Source organism: Rhincodon typus, chromosome 4 (assembly GCF_021869965.1).
Source record: "Rhincodon typus isolate 14 chromosome 4, sRhiTyp1.1, whole genome shotgun sequence".
Classification (NCBI taxonomy): Eukaryota; Metazoa; Chordata; class Chondrichthyes; order Orectolobiformes; family Rhincodontidae; genus Rhincodon; species Rhincodon typus.
The window spans coordinates 114901987-114903721 of record NC_063335.1 but is presented as its reverse complement, the minus strand read 5'-3'; the positions used below and the strand labels follow the sequence as shown (position 1 = coordinate 114903721).

At 50.9% G+C, this 1735-nt stretch overlaps 1 protein-coding gene across 1 annotated transcript in view; it reads left to right on the top strand.

Moving 5' to 3' along the window:
• The window catches only part of LOC109924350 (anion exchange protein 2), a 68988-nt gene that overhangs the window by 54895 nt on the left and 12358 nt on the right, over window positions 1-1735 (top strand). The window contains exons 16-17 of the mRNA XM_048595552.1: window positions 487-740; window positions 1383-1552. Of these exons, the coding sequence (XP_048451509.1) occupies window positions 487-740; window positions 1383-1552 (424 nt within the window). The remainder of the gene's footprint in view (window positions 1-486; window positions 741-1382; window positions 1553-1735) is intronic.

Sequence of the window (1735 nt, the reverse complement as noted above, 5' to 3'; positions counted from 1 at the left end):
AGGGGTCTCTGCGCCGGGAGACGGTGTCTGGTCAGGGGTTTCTGTGCTGGAAGACTGTGTCTGGTCAGGGGTCTCTGCACCAGGAGACGGTGTCTGGTCAGGGGCCTGCGCTGGGAGACGGTGTCTGGTCAGGGGTCTCTGCGCCGGGAGATGGTGTCTGGTCAGGGGTCTCTGCGCCGGGAGACGGGTGTCTGGTCAGGGGTCTCTGCGCTGGGAGACGGTGTCTGGTCAGGAGCCTGCGCCGGGAGACGGTGTCTGGGCAGGGGTCTCTGCTGGGAGACAGTGTCTGGTCAGGGGTCTTTGTTGGGAGATGGTGTCTGGTCAGGGGTCTCTGCTGGGAGATAACGTCTGCGGACTGGATTGAGCTGTGATGTTGGTGGGGTATTCTAATGCTACACGATGCTGTGTCTGGTCTGGTACACTCAGCAGCACCAGGTTAGGTGACACTGTTTTAATGCAACCTCCCCATGCGCTCTGTACCTGCAGGCTGATAATCAGTAAGAAAGAACGCATGCTGACCAAAGGCTCTGGATTCCACTTGGACCTTTTGATCATTGTGGCGTCAGGAGGTGTGGCAGCCTTGTTCGGTTTACCCTGGCTCGCTGCTGCCACTGTCAGAACCGTCACCCATGTGAATGCGCTGACCGTCATGAGCAAATCTGTGGCTCCTGGTGACAAACCCAAAATCCAGGAGGTCAAGGAGCAACGGGTAACGGGGCTCGTGGTAGCTGTCCTCGTGGGTAAGTGACCATCATCACACTGTCCCTCACTAACTCCATTGTCACTCTCACTCTCCTCCTCCATCACTATCTCCTCTGTCTCCTTCACCACCTCTGTCATCTCTTTCTCCCTTAGCATCATCATTCTCTCCCTTCCTTCCTAATTGGCTAACACTTTACACAGCAGAGCCAAAATCCAGAATCAAATAATAAATCTATTGTCTCTCGACCGACTTTACTTATTTATTTATTTATTTATTTGTCTGCAGGATTTGGAGTTCACTGGCTTGGTCAGCATTTTGTTATCTATCCAACTTACCCTGACATCTGAGATTGCATCTGAGCGGTGTTAGAATCTTACAGCACAGAAACAGGCCATTTGGCCCATTGTGGCTTTGCTGGCTCATTATGATGGAGTTGTCCACTTTCTCCATGGCCCTGAAGAGTTCCTCCTTCAAGCATTATCCATTTTTTTAAATGTTATGATTGAATCAGCTTCCATCACCTTGAAGAATGTTACATAAAGGCAACCTCTTACCCTCTCCCTTTTTCTTCCTAATTTCTTTCATTTCTTCTTTGCCACTTTCCTTTTTTTTATCTTCTCCCTCTTAGTTGTTCCCAGCTCCTTTTGTCATGAACACTCTGGAACTTTGTGTTTTCTAGGTCTGTCCATTGTAATTGGTGATCTCCTACGAAAAATCCCACTGGCTGTGCTTTTTGGGATTTTCCTCTACATGGGTGTCACCTCTCTGAATGGCATTGAGCTGTGCGAGCGCCTGCAGCTGCTGTTGATGCCTTCTAAGCATCATCCGGATCACATTTATGTCCGGAAGGTGAGGGGGTTTCCCAGTTCACTGTCAGTAGGCTGGGGGAGGGCTAGAACAGGGGTTGGGTGGGGCGAAGGTGTGTGTGTGTATGTGTGTTTGGGGGGAGGGAGTGAGAATGGGGAAATAGTGTGATTTGGGAGAGTGTGGGAGTGAGGTTGGGGGAATGTGGGAGTGAGGTTGGGGGAATGT